Consider the following 21419-nt stretch of genomic DNA (forward strand, 5'->3'; position numbering starts at 1 on the left):
ACGTCTTTTATGGATATACAATCAACCATTTTTTTGAAATCCCCTGAAGCAACTTTTGCAAAACAGGGATTCCTTTCAGAAAGTAAGAAGAGGATTAATCTTCATTCATAGATTTTGCTCCTCTTAAAGACTTGGGACACTATGGAGCTTATTATTTTTAATTGTGAGTACTTCAGGAACAGAAAAATACCCACTGTACATAAATGTACACTACTCCAGTAGCCTTCAGGCTTGCAGATGTCTTATATATTCAGTTATAGTTGTATTTTTCTGTTCCTGGAGGACACACAATTAAAAAAAATAAGTCACAAACAGCTGAACTGGGATGTGAATCTGGATCCCCTGATTCTCAGTCCACTGCTCTAACCATCAGGCTACATCTTTGTAACCACACAGACATACATGTGTCTTGTTTTCCTCTGTTCATAATTTGGATGTTTCAGTTTGTAAAATGTATGTTCATGTTGAAAGTTTCCAGCACACTGCCATCCATCTCACATGTATTTTAGAACAGGCTGTATCCTCTTCTAAAGTCCATGTGAGAAGGACTTCCATTTTTGACGCACTGACTTGGATATTCATTGTCTGAGTTGGACATCCTTTCTAAAATGCCTTTCCATGTTTGTAAAGTGAGCCTTCTTTGTAATTCAAGGGAGTATTTGGTAAGGTGTAATGCAGTCATAACACATTATTTCCCTCTTAATGCACATGAAAGGGCAATAACAAGCATATTTCTGTAATACATGCAAAATGTCTCATTACTATGTAAATTGAATAACACAGTTGAAATTAAGGGGCTAGCCAATTTAAATTTAAGGTTTCCTGCTGATGCCAACCTCAATACAGGCACCCCTTTCAATGCCCCCCTTTATATAACTCCCTGCAACAAAGTCCCTATCAGCACATAACCCCCCTTTCCATATACTCCCCTCCCAAAGACTTCAATAATTCCTAGGGTCTAACTTGGATGGGGCAAGACTGATCCCCAGTTCACTAGGGGTTGTCAATTCCATTTTGAACCTGGTACCAGCAGGAGTGACTAGAGATTACTTCTTCCCCATCCCCACTAGGCCCCATGGATTTTTCAACATAGGCCCAGAGGTCTTAAGTAGAATTTAGAGCTTTGAAAAAAGAGAGATTATGGGTCATGGAAAGGGGGGTCTTTGGAAGGGGGGTATGTAGAAAGGGGGGTATTAGAGGAGCAATGGAAAGGGGGTCCTTCAGCTGAGGGTCATGAAAAGGGGGGGCCATTAGGAGGGGGGATGTAGAAAGGATTAGGCATCAGGGAATGTATGTGATGGTTAGCTTCAGGAGAAGAGGTTCAACTATTATCGGCTGGCCCCTTTAAGATGCAGCCTAATTTCCTTTTTAAGAATATTAGCTTAACTGGGTATACATGCGCATAATCACTTAGCCACAATCATTTGCGCCAGCCATAGAGCTAGAATAAATGTTTGCGCCTAACCACCAGAGATATGTGCATAAATTATAGAATTCTATGTTACATGTGTATTTGTGAGCTGCTCCCCTGTATACACCCACCCTACAAATACGTGCTATTGGTGATAATTGTGTATTTACAGAATAGCATTTATGTGGCTTTACTCAAATAAAGGATCAGATTCTTTATATGGCACCTAAAAAATCCACACGGTAAAGATTTCTGACTAAGTGTATTCTATAAGTGGTACCTAGATTTAGGCACTGTATATAGAATACACTCAGGCAGAAATCTTGGCACCTAAATTACGCACATCCATTTAGGCCAACAAAAACATGGCCTAAATCCCTGCACATAAATTTATGCACATGGGCCATATTCTGTAACTACGCATGTAAATTTTCGAATGCCCATGAAATCCCCATTTCCCCGCCCTTAGTCACACCCCTTCTGAACTGCATGCTTTAGAATTTAGGTGCAGTTCATTACAGAATACGTTTAGTGAGCTATGCACGTAAATTCTAATTATTGCCAATTAGTGCTCATTATTGCTTGTTAAGTGGTGTTATCAACGCTGATTAGCTTGTTAAGCCAATTAAGTTACAAACAATGTTATAGAATATGCCTAGATTTCGACGTAGATCTCTAGGCGTACTCTATAGAATCTGGGGGGAAATGCATGTATGTGTTAGCAGACGTTTTACAGAATTGTCTCCTTATAGTCCAAAAGAGCTAGACTCCTTATATGTTATAAATGTTGCCCCTATGCTTTCTGATCTAGAAAGTTTGCTCTCCAGTTGGTGTAACTTATCCATTTCTTTAACTGAAAGAATCCAATTGTTCAGACTGCCCATTCAGTTGAAATTCTGTATTGGCTGGTAAGGAATTGAAAAGGTTTAATAAGGCCATTTCCACATTGTTATGGCAAGATAAAAAAATCCAAACTTCCTGTTGAAAATATTTATTTATTTATTTATTTGCTGCATTTGTATCTCACATTTTCCCACCTATTTACAGGTTGAATGTGGCTTACATTATGCCGCAATGGTGATCGCCATTACCGAAATGAGAAATACAGAGTATTATTGCGCTTAGAGTACAGAGAAATAAGAAAAAAATTAGAAATAAATATATACAATTCATTTCAGGTAAATTGAGAACAAGGATAATGTATTATTCAATAATGTCAATGAGATTAAAGTAAACAAATAAAAAGAGTTCAATGTTGACTTGTTCTGGTTAAGTTGTAATGTCAGTTCATTTGAGAAGGATCCAAATGATAAGTCTCTTTGAACAGGTTAGTCTTTAATAATTTCCGGAAGTCTGCCAAATCGTGCACTACTTTTATGGCAATTGGTAAAGCATTCCATAGTTGCGTGCAGATGTAAGAGAAGCTAGATGCATATATTGATTTATATTTAAGTCCTTTGTAGTTGTGGTAATGGAGGTTCAAGAATGTACGTGATAACTTTTTTGTGTTCCTTGCTGGTAAGTCTATGAGGTCTGACATATATATCGGGGCCTCGCCATGGATAATTTTATGAACCAGGGTATAGGTTTTAAATGTAATTCGATCTTTCAGTGGGAGCCAGTGCAATTTTTCTCTGAGGGGTATGCAAACCATACTCAAAATATGATTTTGTATTTTGCTTTATTGTTTGATTTTATTGTGTATGTTGTGTATGTTTTTATTTTCTAATCCTCTGAGCATTGTTTAGATCATGTGGAATATACGTTTCTTAAATAAATAAGTAGAAAAAAGCTAGCTTTTTCAGATCTTAAGCGGTATAATCAAGCTTATGAGAGTAAATTCTATAAATGGCACACAAAGATGGGCACTAAGGTAATATTCAATAACAGCAAATTTGCGCAACAAATCTGTTATCTACTCTAATCTAATCACAGAGCATAAATAGTTGCAGGATCATAGCATAAGAAGAGTAGTCATACTGGGTCAGACCAATGGTCCATCTAGCCCAGTATCCTGTTTTCCACACAGTGACCAAGCTAGGATAGAAACCCAATTACCAGCAATATTCCATGCCACCAATCCAAGCAGTTGCTTCCCCATGTCTGTCTCAATAGAAGACTATGGACCTTTCCTCCAGGAACTTGTCCACATCTTTTTTAAACATTGATATGCTAACCGCTGTTACTACATCCTCTGGCAAAGAGTTCCAGAGCTTAACTATTTGTTGAGTGAAAAAATACTTCCTCCTATTTGTTTTAAAAGTATTTCCATTTAAGTCGAGTGTCCCCTCGTCATTGTACTTTTGGAATGAGTAAAAAAACGATTTACTTCTACTCATTCTACACCACTCAGGATTTTGTAGACCTCAATCATATCTCCCCTCATCCATCTCTTTTCCAAGCTGAAGAGCCCTAACCTCTTCACCCTTTCCTCATATGAGATGAGTTCCATCACCTTTATCATTTTGGTCGCTCTTCTTTGAACCTTTTCTAATTCCGCTATATCTTTTTTGAGATACAGCGACCAGAACTGAATGCAAAATGTTCTATGCTGTTGAACGTCCATATGCACTTATCAGCATATAATTGACACTACAGTTCACAAACCACATGCCACATCTCTGTGTATCACTCAACAGACAGATTTTAGTTTAATGAGGTATCCTTTATTCAGTGGTGTAGCTAGGTGGGGCGCTCCCCCAAACATATTTCTAGAAAAGATGGCACCTAAGCGCCAAAAGCCTGCAATGCCAGTGGCTTTCTCTGCCTCCTCCCACCTACCACGAGAGTCTTACACCTACTCCGAGTCCTGTCTGTTCCGCCCGCTCTTGCCCATCCACGTGGTTGCTCGTTTGTAAATCCCTGGGGCGTTCTCCCTCCGACACCGGCGATTCACATAACCAGCCTTCTACCAGCGTCGGGGCCTCTCCTCAGGTGCGTCCCGCCTCCTCAATGCAACTTCCTGTCTTCCGCAGAGGTGGGACGTGTCTGAGGGAGAGGCCCCAACGCTGGCAGAAGGCTGGTTACGTAAATCGCCGGTGTCAGAGGGAGAATGCCTCAGGGCTTTAAAAATGAGTGACCACACGGATTTGTTAAGAGTGGGCGGAAGAGACAGGACTCGGAGTAGGTGCAAGACTTGCGCAGGAGGGCAGTGAAAATCAGCACGGATGTAACATATAGGGGGGGGGGGCGGCTGGAGAAGGGAGAAAGCTGCCCAAGAAGGTTTAATAGACAGGAGTGGAACTCAGCCTATCTAGTCCATTGTAAGCAGGCCAGGGAAGCCAGTTTGGTTAATCTGTTTCTACTTCCCCGCGCAGTTGTCATTGCCGTTCACTCGAAACAAAGCAAGCAAACTTATGAGCTACTGCATCCAACTTGTAATTTTTTATTGTTGGTCCATCTGTAACAAGTCTAAGGCAGTTTCAGTTGGATAGGCAGTGCCTTAAAAGCTGGAGGAGAAAAGAAATAACAATCGAATATCACTAAAACAGCTTCAAAAATTATTATAGCCAGTAGAAACCGCAGTTATAAACTATAGGTTGAGCTCATTTTTCTTCACTGTTCACTGATAGGGACACAGGGGCACTACTAGAAAGGGGGTAAGGAGATAGGGACACAGAGAAGGCACTACTGGAATGGGGAGGAGGAGATAGGGACACAAAGTGGCACTACTGGAAGGGGGGAATGGGAATATGGGGAGAAGGGTGAGATGGTGAGAAAGAGGTAATGCTGGAAAAAGGGGGAAGATGGGGACACAGGCAATGTTAGAAAAAGGGAGAGATGGAGACACCAGGAGGGCAGATATTAGAAAAGGGGGAGATGAGGAGACCAGGTAGGTTTGTGCTGAAAAGGGGGGGAGATGGGGACACAGAAAGGGCAGATGCTGAACTTGGGGGTAGGATAGGGACATAGAAGGGAGATACTAGACAGGACAAATAGTGGTGCAGAGGAAAGAAGGCTGGTGCACTTGGCAACAGAAGAAATGTCAGATGGACAAGAGACCCTGTAAAGGCAGAAGAAACGGAGAAAAACAGAAAAGAGACAGTGGGACCAAAGCAAATGAGAAAATAAATTGTTCAAACAGTAGAAAAAGGTATATTATTTTGAATTTGATTTTAGGAATATGACAGTATTTAAAAATGCACATCTCCAATGTCTTCAAATTAGCAACCCTGCAGGGGTCCGAGTGCACAGATTTTGATGGGTAGAATCAGGGACGACAAGTCCCACATGAAATTGGGATGTCAGTTCACACTGGGACTGGTTGAAAAATCTCCGTTCTGCAGCTCGATCACTTGGCAGCTCTATGCACAGCTATTTCATAGTGGGGACACAAAACAATGTAGAGAAGGGGACACTGCCAACAGATGTAGAGAAGGAAAGGAAGGAGACAAGAGGCGAGAGAAGAAATGGAAAGGCCAACCTGGAAAAGAATTTGTATGGCTGACTCGTGGAACATGGAAAAAAAAAGACTGGGACCAGCCAAATTCCCAGACAACAAAGGTAGAAGAGAATTATTTTTATTTAATATTTTATAAGGACTGAAATGTACCTGCTTTGTAAAAGGTACATTTTTTACTATTTTTATTTTGCAAAGTGAAGGAGAAAATGCATTTGTTTCTTTTTTACCAGTATTGCACTGTTTATAAACAGTCCCTATCAGAGTCTGGCTTCCTTGGGCAGAGAGGAGGGGGGGGGGGGGGGTCTCTATTTCAATTTTTGTTGTTTGTTGTTGTTGTTGCTCTCTATTCCGTATTACATTGGTAACATGGAATGTTGTCACAATTTGGGTTTCCTGCCAGGTGCTTGTGACCTGGGTTGGCCACTGTTGGAAAGAGGATACTGGGCTAGATACTACTACTACTACCTATCATTTCTATAGCACTACTAGACGTATGCAGCGCTGTACACTTGAACATGAAGAGACAGTCCCTGCTAGATGGACCATTGGTCTGACCCAGTATGGCTACTCTTATGTATGTATATAGATGTATATAGATGAGGGTCTGTTCATGTTCTGCATATGTGACTGAGGTGAAGGATTCTGCTAGTATGTAGTGTCTGTGTAACAGTGCATCTTGTTCCAGCTTCCCAATAGTAGGTATATTGGTGCTCCAGAGCCCAGTGTAATATATATGGTACTGTCTTTTCATAGGTAGGTTAGGGCTGTTATGGCGTGGTAAGTTTTGTGTTCTAGGGCAGTGTTTCCCAAATTGGTTCTAGAGTACCCCCTTGCCAGTCAGGTTTTAAGGCTATCCACAATAAATATGCATGATTGTAAGCTCTTTGAGCAGGGACTGTCTTTCTTCTATGTTTGTGCAGCGCTGCGTACGCCTTGTAGCGCTATAGAAATGCTAAATAGTAGTAGTAGTAGTAATGACATTGATTTTCATATACTGCCTCCATTACATGCAAATCTTTTTCATGCAGATTCATTGTGGATAGCCTGAAAACCTGAATGGGAAGAGGGTGCTCCAGGACCACCTAGGGAAACACTTCTCTTGGTCCCACTGTAATATATATAGCACCGTCTTTTCATACATGTTAAGGCTGTTTCGGTGTAAGCTTTCAGTATAGGTTTTGGGTGTCTTTCTGCAGGGGTTTGTGTTATTTCACAAAGTATCTTGCCCTATTTGAATGTAGCCTGTGGGGCAAGGGCCACCTTTGGTGGCCTTTGTCACCCAAAATAAAAATGTTCAAGACTAGTGTTCTTCACATCCTGTAGAGTCACCTCACAAACAAAAGCCCATTTGATTTAAACAAGGTGTCTAGCAGTGGAAGGAATGTGTGTGCTATTCATGAGGTGATGGTCAAGATTTGAATATTGTTATTTTGTAGTTAAGAAGACAAATCGCCTGCTCTGGCCAGTCCAGGGACCTCTTCTGCATCCTGCCTCCTGATGTAACTTACTGTTTCCTTGTAGGCAGGATGCAACTGAGACAGCCTGTAATAATCCATGCCTGCTACAGCCCCTGAGCAACAACATAGACACTGTTGTCTAGCTGATACCAACCGGCACCTATTTTAGAAAAGTCTGCTCCCCCTGAGATCAAAACCCGGCTACGCCTCTGCCTTTATTGAACAATACTGTGTGGTACAGAAGACTTTGCATCAAGGTTCAGGTACAGTCATACACTTCTTAATGTCTTTAAATATCCAAATGCAAAAAATCATTACATAGTCCAACTTTATGTCTCAAGAAAACTTTAGAAAATGTGAATGATGACATTGACTGATCAGACTATGCTACTGACTTATCTTCCATGTGGAACTTAGATGTTCAGCTACACTGTAACGAGCATGAAAAGAGCAAAGCTGCTGTAATGCTTCAATAAGGGGCCCTTTTACAAAGGCACACCAAAACGTGGCCTGCAGTAATGTGGGTGCGTGTATTGGACATGCGCTGGACCATTTCTCCACCGTGACTGGAAAAAAAGAGGGGGGGGGGGGGGATTTGGCCAGGAAAAGTATGTGCAGCAAAATGAAAACCAGCGTGCATGTATTCATGGCCTGAGCCCTTAACACCACTCATTGACTTTGCGGTAAGGGCTCATGTGTTAACCGTGAGGTAACCATCAAGCACGCACCAACTGCTGATTACCGCGGGTTTTCAGCACATGCCAAACTCAGAATTACCGCCAGGCGCATGTGCTCTCCAGGCGGTAATGCTGATTTGATGCGAGCTGAACGCGCGTAGGCCCTTACGCACCTTTGTAAAAGGGCCCCTCATGTTAAGCTGTACAAGCAAGCATCAAAGTCCAAAATACTAAAATTCAATTGTCACACAGAAATTTCAAAATGGAAGCTACATTTCAGAAAAGGAAGGGCTCTGATAAAGTCCCCAGTGTTTCAGAGGCTCCAGGCGTTTCAGTGAATCTACTCACTTGCCAGACTAACATACATCTTCACCACTATGCCACATAATTCTTGTGCAAAGTGAGGTCTTGAGTTAAAGGGAAGGTTGATGTGTATGTGCTTCTGACAGAATGATTTTACGACAGGAACAATGATTGTATGAATGCTTTTCTTGCTGTTTTTACAAACTTATATAGTACCAACCTATTTTTTGGTAATTGTGATCTTTTATGTTTCATGTATCATTTTATAAGCTTTAATAAATAGAACCCCCCAAAAAAATTTCTCTCACTTCTATATTGTCTTATTATACAACATCCATGACAATAAATTAGGGGTCTGATATTCAGAGAGATTTATCCGGGTAGGAGGGATTCTACCTGGTTAAATGTTGCTGGCAGGGCCGAAACTGGATGTTCAGCAGCATTTACCCAGATCTTGCCACTGAATATCTGGGCAGACCTGGAAATTATCTGGGTACTGACGATACTGAGTGCTGGATCCTGGATAAATATCCAGGCAAGTAGAACTACACAAATGGCTGTCCTAACGTGCCTTGATAGTGATCTAGCTACTGGCACTGGTTCCTAATTGCTAGAGACATTCACATATCTTAGTCTTCTGTAAGTTACATGAAAAAGTGTTCACCCATCCACGCCCCACCCAGACTCTGCCTAGTTGTCCACCCTTCTGCAAACTATGTGGGTCTTTTACAAAAGTGCGCTAGCATTTTTAGTGCGTGTTAAAAATAAGTGCACTAAAAACACTAGCATTCCTTTATAAAAGAACCCTTATGTATGTAGTTACATAACAGTGCTTACATGGAAATCTGCTACTTATTCTCATATGTGCGTCAAAACTAACAAATTGGAAAGCCTGTTGGAAAGTAAAATCTAAAAGTCAAGTAGTCTGAGACTTGATGCAATTTAAGTGGCAGCTCATTGCACAGAGGAGGCCCTGACTACCTTTGCTTCATTAACATCATATGCCCAAATGTCAGATCTTGTGTGTGTGGCGGCCTGCATAAACCAATGACGGCAGAGTAAAGATATATCATACCGAGAAACAACCTGGTACTGCAACACTGAAACAATTCTGACCAAACTAGAAATACATGGCAAGGCATCACAAACTAGTTCTCCTGGATGGAAGATTACAGCTGTATCTCTCCTTGCTCCATTCTTTCACACAGAGCTGACCTTCCAGTGGATGTGAAACCAGGATTGAAGCATTCAAGTAAGTCCTCAGTAGGCTTGTGTGTGGCTCTACTGACACATTTACAGGAACGAAAAGTGCTGGAATGCAAGTCTAACCACAGCAGCAGAGGGTCTCTGCCCCCCACCCAACTACCCAATGTCAGACCTGTGAGTTCTTGTACCAAGTAGAGCGCTGCCGAGCCCGGTACTCGGACCAGGTTCTGCTTGGCGGCCGGACAACCCCGGGTTTCACCTGCGCTGACCGCCATTCCCCAAAGGTTGAGCCCCTAGGTGCGGGCAGCCTGCAGGGCTTACGAGATGGAGCAGGAAGCGGGGTGATGAACATGACGGCCAGACAGGCAGCAGGCAAGAGAGTGATCCAGGTACAGGCAGAGTCAGTAGGCAGGCAGCAGGTACGAGAGTATTCCAGGTACAGGCAAGGTCAGTAGGCAGGCAGCAGACACGAGAGTAATCCAGGTACAGGCTAGGTCAGTAGACAGGCAGCAGACACGAGAGTAATCCAGGTACAGGCTAGGTCAGTAGACAGGCAGCAGACACGAGAGTAATCCAGGTACAGGCAAGGTCAGTAGGTAGGCAGCAGACACGAGAGTAATCCAGGTACAGGCAAGGTTAGTAGGCAGGCAGCAGACACAAGAGTAATTCAGGTAAAGGCAGAGTCAGCAACGAAGAACAAAGTAGAGGAGAAGCACACTACTGAGCAAGTAACACCTACCAAAGTAGAAACCGAAGCAAGGAGTTTAGGGAGAGCTCAGCTGATAAAGTGCTGGCGTCTGACATAAGCAGGGAGAAAGGGCACAGCCATAGGACAAGAGCAGGGGAAGGAGGAACCGGAAGACCAATAGGAGAGAAGCAAGAGAAGCCAGGCAGAGGAAGAGCAGACCCAGGTAGGTGGAAGCAAAGCAATCAAGGAGCCTGGAAGCCTGGCAGAGAGAGAGCAGAGCCAGGTGCATGGAAGCAAAGCAATCAAGGAGCCTGGAGCCAGAGAAGAACTACACACACATGGCTCAGGGCTGTGCCAATCAAGTGTGCGTGTCAACGAGACACTGAGCAGCCCGAGGATGCCACTTGCGTTGAGGTAAGGGACATGACACCCAAATATAGGATCCAAGGCAATAGGCACTCTCACCACAACAGTCTCGCTCTCACAGCACCCCAATAACTATCAGAATACCTATCAACAGGGAGAAATAAGAAACAGATGAACAAGAGACTTGGGAGTTGGGATTAGAAGTTTTTGTAGTACCAGTGGTTAAACAGCAGGACCATTGCAATAATTTCCAGAGCAGCAGAAACCGTTCCGACTGATTCTCATTTGTCCCCTACTTATAGAGGAGTCTGTGCAAGTAATTTCATCCTGACAGCTCTTGAAGTATATTGCTTTGGGAGGATTACCTACAAAATAAATGACACCATTTTAGCTAGAGTTTGGCACAAGCATACACCATCTTACACCTCCAGCGTGATATGCCTCCACTATCAGGCACAGAAATATACAAGCCTTTCACTTCAGACTGACTGGTTCAGGGAAAAGGACAATGCATTGAAATCTTCTGCTCAGTGTGTGCAGGTGGCCAAAACCAGAAACAGAATGCTAGTAATTATAAGGAAAGGGATAGAAAATAAGACAAAGAATATTATAATGCCTCTGTATCACTCCGTGGCGTGGCCTTACCTTGAGTATTGTGTTCCATTCCGGTCGCCATATCTCAAAAAAGATGTAGTAGAATTAGAAAAGGTTCAAAGAAGGGCAACCTAAATGATTAAGAGGATGGAACTCCTCTCATATGAGGAAAAGCTTAAGAGGTCAGGGCTGAGGGGGGATATGATAAAGGTCTACAAAATCCTGACTAGAATAGAAACAGGTAAATGAGAATCAATTGTTTACTTTTTCAAAAAGTACAAAGACTAGGGGATACTCTATGAAGTCACATGATAATACGTTTAAAATGAATTGGAAAAAATATTTTTCACTCAACAAATAGTTCAGCTCTGGAACTTGTTTCCAGAGAATGTGGTAAAAGCACTTAGCATTTCTGGGTTTAAAAAGGGGTTGGACAAGCTCCAGGAGGAAACGTCCATAATCTGCTATTAAGATAGGCAAGGAAAAAGCCACTACGTATCCCTAGGATTGGTAGCCTGGAATCTTACTACTATTTGGGATTCTGCCATGTACTTGTGATTTGGATTGGCAACTGTTGGGCTAGATGGACCATCGGTGTGATCTAGTATGGCTATTCTTATGTTCTTATGTTACACAGGGTTATACAAAACTGAAACAGGGAAGAACAAACCTCTACAAACAAACAAACAGCGGAGATGACCAGTGACTAGTAAACTTGACTTATTAGTTTCAAAGATGACTCAACACAGGCCGTGTTTCGGCTATATAGCCTGCATCAGGAGTCTGACATCATCTAAAATTACGGTATATAGCAACCGTAGTACACTTGCAAGCATACATGACACATGCTCAAGTGACACACGCTCAAGTGACACACGCTGAAATGTTACAGTTAACAAAATGTCACGTGTTGAAAAGTTGCACACTGTGTCAATCCAAAGATGGAAAAAGTCTTCAACAAAAAGAACAGCAAAAACAATGAAACTGGAAGATGCCACAAACTCAATATAAGCTGGAGCAAGACAAATAAACTTCTTCAGTCAAAAAAACGGTAGCACTTGGACTTCATTAAATTATAGTTTATTCCACAAACAAACAAATACTGACAACTTGACCCAACACTGGCTGTGTTTCAGCAATCCTGCCTTCATCGGGGGTCCTGAACATTCAGCCCTAGAACTTTAAAATCTGTGGAACTGTGTCACAACTTCAATTCAAGCAACAGCCAGATGCGATCTCAGTAGAGAAAACCAACAGGCCAGGCGGAGTCTGGGTGTGGCGTGGGCGGGTGAACACTTTTACATATAACTTACAGAAGACTAAGATATACACATGTCTCTTGCTGTTTACTGTCTGAGCTCGTGTCTGACTGCCACAGTTCAGCATCTACATTGAACTGAAGTTGTGGCACAGTTCCACAGATTTTAACAGTTCTAGTGCTGAATGTTCAGGATCCCCAATGAAGGCAGGATTGCTGAAACACGGCCTGTGTTGGGTCAAGTTGTCAGCATTTGTTTGTTTGTGGAATAAACTATAATTTGATGAAGTCCTATAGTTTTTTATTGACTGAAGAAGGTTTTTTGTCCTGCTCCAGCTTACATTGGGTTTGTGGCATCTTCCACTCTGTTTTACATGAATGTGTCAGGCATGCTTAACTATCTCACACTGAAATGACGCACACTCAAGAGACCAACAACGGTTACACAGTTCATGTCCTGTATGACTGGATGACTTAGCAGACTGGCACAGGGACATAGAGCCTGTAACTTCTAGATAGTGATAGTCACCAACAAAAATGGAAGCAGAGCTACATTGTTGCATGACACTTACCATCGCTTACTGCTATTGTCACATTTCCCTCATAGCACCTCATCGTGTCACCTGTGCAGTTTATTTTCTCAGCATACTGTGGCAAGCATTGATCCTTCGAGAAGCTGGCACAGGAATAGCACTCCACGCCGTTCGGAACTACAGGGTATGAAAAAGCAAAGATACTGCCCATGAGCTGGTTGCAGTTTTTGCAGGTAATTTCAGTTGACAGAAGAATGAGTAGCGCTCCATTTATGGACCGAAACCTACCTGCACAAAATCCCCCAAATTCTGTATAGGCTGCCCAGTTTGGTGCATTATTATGGGCATGAATCACAGTTCTGCATGCAAAATAATTGGCCAAATTGATGCTAACAATGAATAATTGGCCTTGATAAGCACTAGTAAGTGGTTACATTCGGATCCGAGATCCACACCTATAACCTGTGTGCCAAATCATCTTGTGTGCAACTTCAACATGGACGTGGCCAAGGGAGGGCATGGATGGGTTGGAGCATTCCCAGGATTTAGGAGCAGAGTTATAGAATACTTCCATTTCTATGCTTAACATTCAGTATTTAGGCGCAAGGGAAAATTAGGTTCTTGCCTTGGTAATTTTCTTTCCTTTAGTCATAGCAGATGAATCCATTATGAATGGGTTGTGTCCACCTACCAGCAGGGGGAGATAGAGAGCACTGAAAACCATACTGCCTCTTGGCCAGCTAGCTCCATCTGCCTCTCAGTATTTGAAGCTTCCAAAGCAGTGGTACACCGCAAAGTAGAATAACATGAACTTTCCTCACAGCGAAGGCATGCCCCAGAACAGGAGCAGTAATTCAAAGGAGGGACGAACTCAACCTCCTGTAACAGAACAGAAATCCTGAAGACTGTTTTCCAACTTCTCCCAATGAGGGAACATATCTACAAGAAAAACTGAACCCAAAACAGCATAAATCAATCAATCAGGATGGGCTCATGGATTCATCTGCTATGACTAAAGGAACGAAAATTAGCAAGGTAAGAACCTAATTTTCTCTTCCTTGTCATCAAGCAGATGAATCCATTATGAATGGGATGTATCAAAGCAATCCCTAGATAGGGTGGGAACAGGCCACACCATGCTCCAGCACTTGTGCTCCAAAATGTGCATCCCTCCTGGCAGCCACATCCAGCCTGTAATGTCGGGCAAATGAGAGCTTAGAAGCCCATGTCGCTGCACTGCATCTCTTGAAGAGAGAGTGCTCCAGTTTCGGCCCAAGAAGAGAAAATCGCTCTTGTGGAATGTGCCTTAAAGGCTTCAGGCGGAGGCCGGCCAGACAGCAGATATGCTGAAAAAATAGCTTATTTGAGCCAACGAGCCAGAGTAGCTTTAGACGCTGGAGTCCCTCTGCGAGGACCTGACAACAAAACAAAAAGATGATCAGAGGTCCTGAAAGCATTTGACATGCGTAGATATTGCAACAGAGCCCTTCGCACATCTAGAAGGTGCAATTGCTCAAAAGATTCCGGAAACTCCTCTCTAGAAAAAGAGGGCAGGAAAATAGGCTGGTTTAGGTGAAACGCTGAAACCACCTTAGGCAGGAAGGAAGGCACAGTCCGTACCGTAACTCCGGACTCTGAGAATTGCAGAAATGGGTCTCGACAGGACAGCGCCTGGAGCTCAGACACCCATCTCGCCGATGTAATGGCCACCAAAAAGACCGTCTTTAGGGTCACATCCTTCTCCGAAGCTCGCCTAAGTGGCTTGAAGGGCGAACACTGAAGGGCCTTTAAAACTAACCCCAGGTTCCAGGCCGGACACGGAGCCCGCACAGGAGGACGGAGCCGAAGCACCCCTCTAAGAAACTGTGCCACATCCGGATAAGCAGCCAGGGAGAGGCCAGCCACCTTCCCCAGAAAACATGATGTTATGATCGTGGTCAGAACCCTTCTCAAACTTACCTTTTTCCTGGTGGTCAGCTTCTTAGCTGGCTTCCGTTCCTTCTGTCGGTCCTGTCTGAGCTGGCTCTCTCTCTGTGCTGGCTGCTGCCAGCATGGGGTTAATTGTTTCACTCTACTGCAGCTGTGTGTGTGGACTGAGTTAGCTCTACCTCTCCCTGGGTGTACTGGCTTCAAGTGCTTCACGGTGCTGCATTGGTGTGGGTTGGGCCTCTCTGGGTTTCAGTGTGCGGTATGCCTGGGTCTAGGGAATTGTGACCTCATCAGTCAAGGCCTTGATAAGGAAGTGGTGTTTCCTCATTCAGGGCCTTTGCAAACACTTAGGTCCAGGTTAGTGTTTGGTGCTGTTGCACTGCTACCTTGCTTTGACTTTTGCCTTGCTTCATAGTATTTGTTCCTAGTTTGTGTTCCTTGTCGTTTGTTTCCTGAGTCCTTCCTGGTTTTCAGACCTGTTGGTTTCCCTTCCTTCCTGTCAGAGAACCCTGTACCCTTGTGCAGTTAGTACTGCAGCCCTGCTTTGTCTCGGTGCCTATGGGCACTCCTGTATTCTATCTGGTTTTGGCTTCCCTTCCCTCCTGTTAGAGAACCCTGTACCCTGGTGCAGTTAGTACTGCAGTCCTGCTTTAGTCTAGGTGCCTATGGGCACTCCTGTATTCTATCTGGTTTTGGCTTCCCTTCCCTCCTGTCAGAGAACCCTGTACCCTGGTGCAGTTAGTACTGCAGTCCTGCTTTAGTCTAGGTGCCTATGGGCACTCCTGTATTCTATCTGGTTTTGGCTTCCCTTCCCTCCTGTCGGAGAACCCTGAACCCTTGTGCTGTTGCACTTCTTTCTTGCCTTTGTCTGGGTGTCTGTGGGCACTGCTGTATCCTGGTTCCATATTTCCTTGGGCTTCTGCCCCTCCCTGGTTAGTCTAGCTTGTCTTAGGCCCGTCTCCCTGTATTGTATCGGTACTCCCTTGGTTCGTGGCTGGCTGTCTCCCGGTATCCTGTTTCCTACCCTGAACCCTGTGTTGGTCTAGCGTGTTTAGTGTCCCTTCTAGTGGGTGTTCCTGGTGTGCCAACCTGCTAGTCCCAGTATCTGGGTTTCCTCTAAGTTCTGCCGGCTGCCTGCAGTTAGGGGCTCAACCCTTGCTGAACGGCAGCTAGGTGCAGGTGAAGACTAGCTCCAGTCCCGGGTGTTCCAGTCCGGGGGATTCCAGTCCAGTGTTCCAGTCCTGTGTCCTCCAGTCCGGGGGATTCCAGTCCCTGCCGGTGCCTGCAGTCCCTGCCGGTGTGTTTGCCCAGCATTGGTTGGTGGGTTTTGCCTGCTGCTGTCGCTCCTTGTCAGCAGCCCAAGGGCTCACGTTTGCTCCATAGCCCCGCCCCGCGGGCTCTGAACCTGAGAACCTGACACATGCTAAGGCTGCCACTTGAACACGCAGGGAATTATAGGCCAAGCCTTTTTGTAAACCATCCTGCAAAAAGTCAAGTATCGACGAGACAGAACCCCGCATGGGTGTAATCGCTTTAGCAGCACACCAAGCCTCAAACTGGCGCCAAATCCGATCATAGGCAACGGAAGTGGAACGCTTGCGGGCCTGAAGGAGAGTGGAGATGACCTTGTTGGAATAGCCCTTGTCTCTCAATTGCATAAGACCAAAGCGGCAGGCGTCCTGTATGGTTACCAGCCCCTGTGACAACAGGTTCGGTACCAGAGGCAAAGGAAGGGGAGCCTCCACCAGCATCCGCCGGAGGTCCGCATACCATGGCTGCCTGGGCCAATCCGGGGCAATGAGAACCACCTCTCCTTGATGTAGCTGAATCCGCAGGAGTACTCGCCCTATCAAGGGACAAGGAGGGAACACATACAGGAGGCCCTGAGGCCAGGGTTGAGCCAAGGCATCCAACCCCGCCGAGCGAGGATCTCTCCGTCTGCTGTAAAAGCACAGGACTTTGGCATTTGCGCTTGACGCCATAAGATCCCCTACGGGCATCCCCCATTTGGCACAGATCTGAAGGAACACTTCATCTGCCAGTTCCCACTCCGCTGGGTCAATTTGATGCCTGCTTGCACGTTCCAATGACCTGCAATGTGAGCTGCTGACAGAAACTGCAGATGTAGCTCGGCCCAGTGGCAAATCTGCGCGGCCTGCGCAGCCAATGCTCTGCACTGAGTGCCGCCTTGTCAATTTATGTAGGCTACTGCTGTCATATTGTCCGACAGAACTCTGACAGTCCGTCCCTCCAGGGTCATGTGAAAGGCCAGAAGCGCCTGGAATATCGCTTTCAACTCCAAGCGATTGATGGACCACTCCGACTCCTCGGGTGTCCAGAGACCCTGGGCATGCCTTCCCTGGCAATGTGCTCCCCAGCCCTGCAGGCTGGCATCTGTTACCACCAAGCACCAATCGAGAAGCGCTAGTGGCATTCCTTGCCACAGCATGCTGTCTGAGAACCACCACTCCATACTGAGCCGGGCCGCAGGGAGCCACGTGAGTCTGCGCTGGTAATCCTGAGATATTGGAGACCATCGTTGAAGTAGGGAATACTGCAGAGGTCTCAGGAGCGCTCTCGCCCATGGCACCACTTCCAAGGTGGCCGCAATCGACCCCAACATCTGGACTATGTCCCAAGCTCGCGGGCGAGGCATCCTCAGGAGCAGACGGACCTGGTTCTGAAGCTTGCACCACCTTTGCTCGGGTAGAAAGACAAACCCCGAGGCTGTGTCGAACCGGACCCCCAAATATTCTAGAGATTGAAAGGGGGTCAGGTGACTTTTGGGCAAATTGATGACCCAACCCAGAAATTGAAGTACTGAGACCACTCTGGCTGTTACGTGATGACTCTCTTCTGCAGAGTCCGCTGATGAGTCAGTCATCGAGGTATGGGTGAACCCGGATACCCTCTCGCCTCAGAAAGGCAGCTACTACCACCATTATCTTGGAAAAGGTTCGGGGAGCTGTGGCGAGGCCAAAAGGCAAGGCCCGAATCTGGAAATGTTTTCCCAACACCGCAAACTGGAGAAACCGTTGGTGCGGGGGCCAAATAGGAATGTGCAAGTAAGCTTCTTTCAGGTCCAGAGACGTGAGAAACTCTCCTGGCTGTACCGCCGCAATGACAGAGCGCAGGGTTTCCATGCGAAAATGCCACACTCTTAGTGACTTGTTGACTTCCTTTAAGTCAAATATGGGCCGAAAAGACCCTCCTTTTCGCGGCACCACAAAGTAAATGGAGTAATGACCGTAGCTGATCTCAGCGGGAGGCACAGGGACCACCACCCCGAGGTACAACAAGCCTTGCAATGTCTCCTCTACCACCATCTGTTTGACGGCAGAGCCGCATCGGGACTCCACAAACACATCTCTCACCGGGGCATTGAATTCTAATCTGTAGCCATCTCTGATCAGGTTCAAAACCCACTGATCTGAGGTAATCTTGACCCATTCCTCGAGAAAGAGGGAAAGACGTCCTCCAACTGCAGGAATCGAGGAGTGGGCCGGCGCACCATCATTGAGAGGGTCGCCCATGAACTCCAGGCCTTGATCCGGCCGCTGCGGAACGTTTGTCCAAGCGAAAGGCGTTCCTCTGCTGAAAGCGGGCACGTGAAGTAAACCCAGCAGAATGCCCCGGGCGGTACCTTCTAGCTTCACGGAAGCGAGGTCTGGAAGAGGAGGGAACCGCCTGACTCTTGGAAGAAGGCCGCAGCCTATCCTCAGGTAAACGCTGGGGTTTAGCATCCCCCAGGCCCTTGACAATTTTCTCCAACTCCTCACCAAATAGGAGAAGGCCCTGGAAGGGCAACTTCAGCAACCTTTGTTTAGAGGCCATGTCAGCCGCCAAATGCCGTAGCCATAGAAGGCGGCGAGCGACCACCGCCACAGCCATCTGTTTAGCTGAAGCTCTGACCAGATCATAGAGGGCGTCAGACAAAAATGACAAGGCCGACTCCATCCGCGGTGCCACCTCCGCAAGGGGCTCCGCTCCATCCCCAGGCTGTTCCACTGCCTGTTGCAACCAAGCGAGGCAGACTCGAGCAGCATAACAACTGCACACAGATGCCCATAAGGCTAGGCCTAGGAGGGTAGTCTTTTTCATCACAGTCGTGACTAGGGCATCCACTTTAGGCACGGCCAAGCGTGCCAAGTGCTCCTCACTGAGAGGGCATAAGTGCCCCATTGCCCTGGAAAATTTCAAAGGCCCCTCAGGGTCAGCCCATTGAGCCGAAATAAGCTCTTGAATGGAGTCATGCAAAGGAAAAGCTTGAGCAGGCTTCTTAGTACTTGCCATCCTCGGATTAACATAGTAACATAGTAGATGACGGCAGAAAAAGACCTGCATGGTCCATCCAGTCTGCCCAACGAGAAACCTATAAGTGTATACCTTACCTTGAATTTGTACCTGTCCCCTTCAGGGCACAGACCATACAAGTCTGCCCAGCAGTATTTCCCTCCTCCCAACCACCAGTCCCGCCTCCCATCAGCGGCTCTGGTACAGACCGTATAAGTCTGCCCTCCCCTATCCTCGCCTCCCAACCACCTCCCCCTCTTCCCCCCAACTGCTCCGCCACCCAATTTCAGCTAAGCTTCTGAGGATCCATTCCTTCTGCACAGTATTCCTCTATGCATATCCCATGCATGTTTGAACTCCGTTACCGTTTTCATCTCCACCACCTCCCGCGGGAGGGCATTCCAAGCGTCCACCACCCTCTCTGTGAAGAAATACTTCCTGACATCTTTTCTGAGTCTGCCCCCCTTCAATCTCATTTCATGTCCTCTCGTTCTACCGCCTTCCCATCTCCGGAAAAGATTCGTTTGCGGATTAATACCTTTCAAATATTTGAACGTCTGTATCATATCACCCCTGTTCCTCCTTTCCTCCAGGGTGTACATGTTCAGGTCAGCAAGCCTCTCTTCATACGTCTTGGAACGTAAATCCCATACCATTCTCGTAGCTTTTCTTTGCACCGCTTCCATTTTTTTAACATCCTTCGCAAGATGCGGCCTCCAAAACTGAACACAATACTCCAGGTGGGGCCTCACCAACGTCTTATACAGGGGCATTAAAACCTCCTTTCTTCTGCTGGTCACTCCTCTCTCTATACAGCCTAGCAATCTTCTAGCTACTGCCACCGCCTTGTCGCACTGTTTCGTCGCCTTCAGGTCCTCAGATACTATCACCCCAAGATCCCTCTCCCTGTCCGTGCCTATCAGACTCTCCCCGCCTAACACATATGTCTCCCTTGGATTTCTACTCCCCAAGTGCATCACTTTGCATTTCTTCGCATTGAATTTTAATTGCCAAACGTTAGACCATTCTTCTAGCTTCTTCAAATCTTTTTTCATGTTTTCCACACCCTCCGGGGTGTCCACTCTGTTGGAAATCTTGGTGTCATCGGCAAAAAGGCAAACCTTACCTTGTAACCCCTCGGCAATGTCACTCACAAATATATTGAACAGAATGGGCCCCAGCACCGATCCCTGAGGCACTCCACTACTCACCTTTCCCTCCTGCGAGCGAACTCCATTCACCACCACCCTCTGGCGTCTGTCCGTCAACCAGTTCCTAATCCAGTTCACCACTTCGGGTCCTATCTTCAGGCCGTCTAGTTTATTCAAGAGCCTCCTGTGGGGAACCGTGTCAAAAGCCTTGCTGAAATCTAAGTAGATGACGTCCATAGCACGTCCTTGATTTAATTCTCCCGTCACCCAGTCAAAGAATTCAATGAGATTCGTTTGGCACGATTTCCCTTTGGTGAAACCATGTTGTCTCGGATCTTGCAACTTATTGGCTTCCAGGAAATTACCAGAGGAGGCTTCGCTCATCACAGGATCTTCAATAGAGAGGGCCTGTAAGGCATCAGAAATAAGCGCTGGCAGCTCCTCGCAGTGGAAAATCCTAACCGCAGTGGGATCATCTGGATCCAGTGGCAATCCTACACCTTCCTCTGGCTCTTCGGACCATGAAGGCCTGCCAGACCCCTCAGAATCCCCACAGCCCGACCACAGGGGGGAAAAGGGGGTGCGCCACTCTCTGAAGGGGAATTTACCCTTCTGCGCTTGTCTTGCGGCCAACTGTCTGTGGAAAAAACACCTGACGGCAATCCCGGCCCAGTCTCCACCGGAGGGGAACCAGGTAACAACGCAGAGTCAGAAATCTGCGGCACAGCTCTTTTTAACATGAACGATTTATGTAAAAGCAACACAAACTCAGGGGAGAAAGGCTCACCCTGGCCTCCCGGTTCCAATCTGGGGTAAGCAGCTCCTCTGGTAGCCTTCATCCGAGGCTCCCCTCCGGTCTCAGACCCCAACGCGCCTGCGGGGGTTGAGCCATGTGGCGTATCCAAGATGGCGACCGCTGCCAGCTCCACCGAGCGGGAAGAAGCATCGCTCGCCATGCTCGGGCCGGCCCTGACGTCTGAAGAGCACGATTTACAGGGTCCTGCTGCGGATCTGCGCTTGCCACAATGTGAACAGAGCTTAACAACCTCCGCAGCCATCGTCGAAAACGGCGGGAAATTTCAAAATGGCGGATTCGCGCCAAAAACGTCCCAATCGCGTGCCCTCCCCAGAGGAGCTACAAGACTCTCTTA

The 21419-nt window shown here is 46.2% G+C and overlaps 1 protein-coding gene across 3 annotated transcripts in view; it reads right to left on the reverse strand.

Moving 5' to 3' along the window:
* The window catches only part of LOC115475630 (ly6/PLAUR domain-containing protein 3-like), a 268277-nt gene that overhangs the window by 197966 nt on the left and 48892 nt on the right, over positions 1-21419 (reverse strand). For 2 of the 3 annotated variants that reach the window (XM_030211510.1, XM_030211509.1), the window contains exon 5: positions 12935-13072. In XM_030211510.1, the coding sequence (XP_030067370.1) occupies positions 12935-13072 (138 nt within the window). Of the gene's footprint in view, positions 1-10456; positions 10876-12934; positions 13073-21419 lie in introns of those variants that run through there. The other variant, XM_030211515.1, reaches the window with a different exon arrangement.

Source organism: Microcaecilia unicolor, chromosome 8, assembly GCF_901765095.1.
Source record: "Microcaecilia unicolor chromosome 8, aMicUni1.1, whole genome shotgun sequence".
In the NCBI taxonomy this organism is placed as follows: domain Eukaryota; kingdom Metazoa; phylum Chordata; class Amphibia; order Gymnophiona; family Siphonopidae; genus Microcaecilia; species Microcaecilia unicolor.